The following is a 2,184-nucleotide window of genomic DNA, read 5'->3' as shown; positions in this document are numbered from 1 at the left end:
GGTGCTGAAGGTGGGCCGCTTGCGGGGGTCGTACTCCCAGCAGCGCTGCATCAGGCGGTACACCTCCTCGGGACACTGCTCGGGGGGGTCCAGTCGCACGCCTGGGGGGTGGCAGGGACGGGGACATGGCCACTGGTGCCTCGCCCCCCCCAAAGCCCCACCCCGTGATCTCAGCTCTATTGTAGACCCACGGTGCTGGGCCCATAACCCTCAAGAGCCGGACCCCTTACCCTGCTCCACCGCCTCTCGCGTCTGCTGGTTGCTGAGGTTGGCATAGGGGACAGCGCCCAGGCTGAAGGCTTCCCACAGCAGGATCCCGAAGCTCCAGACATCGCTCTCAGAGCTGTACCGGCCTGGGAACACAGGGCAGGAGGGATGCTGGTGGCTGGGGACATCCATGGCACTGTTGGTCTAGCCATGCCCATGCTGGTGAAGGCCAGGATGCCCTGGAGTCTCACCTCCCTGGACTCCTGGCTCCCTTCTGTGGAGCTGTGGGGCTGCTGGGCCATGCCCAGCTCCATTCCATACCGTAATTGAGTGCTTCAGGGGCAGTCCACTTGACAGGGATCTGCTTCATGCCCCCTGTGGAGGCATAGATGCCATCCTCCTCCTCCCGCGACATCCCAAAGTCACTGATCTTCAGGACATTCTTCTCTGTCACCAGGCAGTTGCGAGCAGCCAGGTCCCTGAGAGGGCACAAAGCCATCAGCTGTGCTCCTGACCATCCCCGGGGGCCTCTGCCTGACATGAGACAGGGGGCAGCAAGAGTTGGGGGTCCACCCTGCCCTGCCTGGCACCCGCCCATGCTGGAGCTCACCGGTGGATGCAGTGCTTGCTCTCCAGGTACTCCATGCCAGCTGCAGCATTTTCCGTCATCTTGATCAGGTCCTTCACCCGCAGGTGGGGCCCCTCACTGCGCAGGAAGCTCAGGAAGTCCCCCCCTGCACCCAGGATGGCAGAGCTGGCTGGTGGCTGCCCTGGCACACCGTGGCCAGCTCACACAGCCTAGCACTGGCTGCCTCAGCAGCACAGGAGCTGCAGGACATGGCTGCTCACCCTGCACCAGCTCCATGACGATGTAAATGGGCTGCTTCTGGGTGCAGACTCCGATCAGCCGGACGATGTTGGGGTGATTGTACTGCTTGAGGATCCTGCAGGGGCAAAGAAGGACACCACGTGCAAGGGACCACCTCTAGGGTGCTCTGCCTGCCCATCCTGGAGTTGTCCCCTCAGCACAAAGATGCTGCAGTCCAGATGGGTTTGAGCAGCCCCAAGTCCTTAGGACAGACAGACAGGCTGGGACAAGCGTGACAGCTGTACAGACCTGGCTTCCTGCAGGAACTTGGCTTTGATTTCGGGGGGGAGGGTTTCCCGGCAGGATTTCACAGCCACGGGGGTGTTGTCAGCACGCAGGCGGCCACTGAACACTTCCCCAAAGTTACCCTGCCAAGGGACATGGGTGTACTGGCCCAGCTTGCCACAGCATGGCCCAAAGCAACCTCTACCTTCCCACAGACCACACGGGACAACCCTTTCCCCTTCAGATCCCACAGGACAGCCCTGTGCTGCCTCCTGCAGAGCCTGCACAGACACGGACCAGAGCCCTCCCAACTCACCCGGCCGATGCGCTCCCCCAGCAGTACATCCTCGTGGTTGAGCACCCACTTGTCCTGCAGCGGGCAGACAATGAGAGCTGTGAGCCAGCACCCCCAGGCCCACATCCCCATGTCCCTGCAGCTCTCGCTTAGACCACCTGGAGGGGTATCCTCAGCCACCAGGACCCCCCCTGGGGCTGAGTCACCCTGTCTGGCTGCAGGAGCCACTCGGGGCAGAGGCCAGACATGGCTGCCCCGTGCTCCTCGTCCCTCTCCCCACCTTGGGCACAGCCCGGGCCAAGACGATCCCGCTCTTGCGGGTGATGGGCTGCTGGCTCTGCAGGAGGTGCTCGACGAGCAGCGGGATGGTGGGGAAGCCTTCCCCCTCCAGCCGGTACATGCTCTGCGGGGAGGAGAGGCCGAGGGGTTTTCCTGCACGCGTGGGTGTGCTCACGAGGGCTGGCGTGCAGCCCAGCACAGGGCAGGGGACACGCTGGCACACCGGGTGGGGGGAGCTCTCACCAGCGGACGTTCACACACACCGCGTGGGGCTCAGCCCCCGCGCCTGCCCCGTTCAAGGACGGGCAAA

The 2,184-nt window shown here is 63.8% G+C and overlaps 1 protein-coding gene across 1 annotated transcript in view; it reads right to left on the bottom strand.

Moving 5' to 3' along the window:
• Window positions 1–2,184, bottom strand: part of FES (FES proto-oncogene, tyrosine kinase) — a gene marked incomplete at its 3' end in the record, with an annotated part of 6,330 nt that continues 4,146 nt past the window's right edge. Inside the window, exons 9-16 of the mRNA XM_009994293.1 lie at window positions 1,876–1,998; window positions 1,617–1,670; window positions 1,325–1,443; window positions 1,057–1,151; window positions 818–941; window positions 529–686; window positions 231–353; window positions 1–101 (exon numbers count right to left, since the gene is read on the bottom strand). Coding sequence (XP_009992595.1) covers window positions 1–101; window positions 231–353; window positions 529–686; window positions 818–941; window positions 1,057–1,151; window positions 1,325–1,443; window positions 1,617–1,670; window positions 1,876–1,998 — 897 coding nt within the window. The remainder of the gene's footprint in view (window positions 102–230; window positions 354–528; window positions 687–817; window positions 942–1,056; window positions 1,152–1,324; window positions 1,444–1,616; window positions 1,671–1,875; window positions 1,999–2,184) is intronic.

Source organism: Chaetura pelagica, unplaced genomic scaffold (assembly GCF_000747805.2).
Source record: "Chaetura pelagica isolate M959 unplaced genomic scaffold, ChaPel_1.0 scaffold233, whole genome shotgun sequence".
NCBI classification, from domain to species: Eukaryota; Metazoa; Chordata; class Aves; order Apodiformes; family Apodidae; genus Chaetura; species Chaetura pelagica.
Note: the sequence above shows the minus strand (reverse complement) of the source record. Positions and strands in the feature narration are given on the sequence as shown.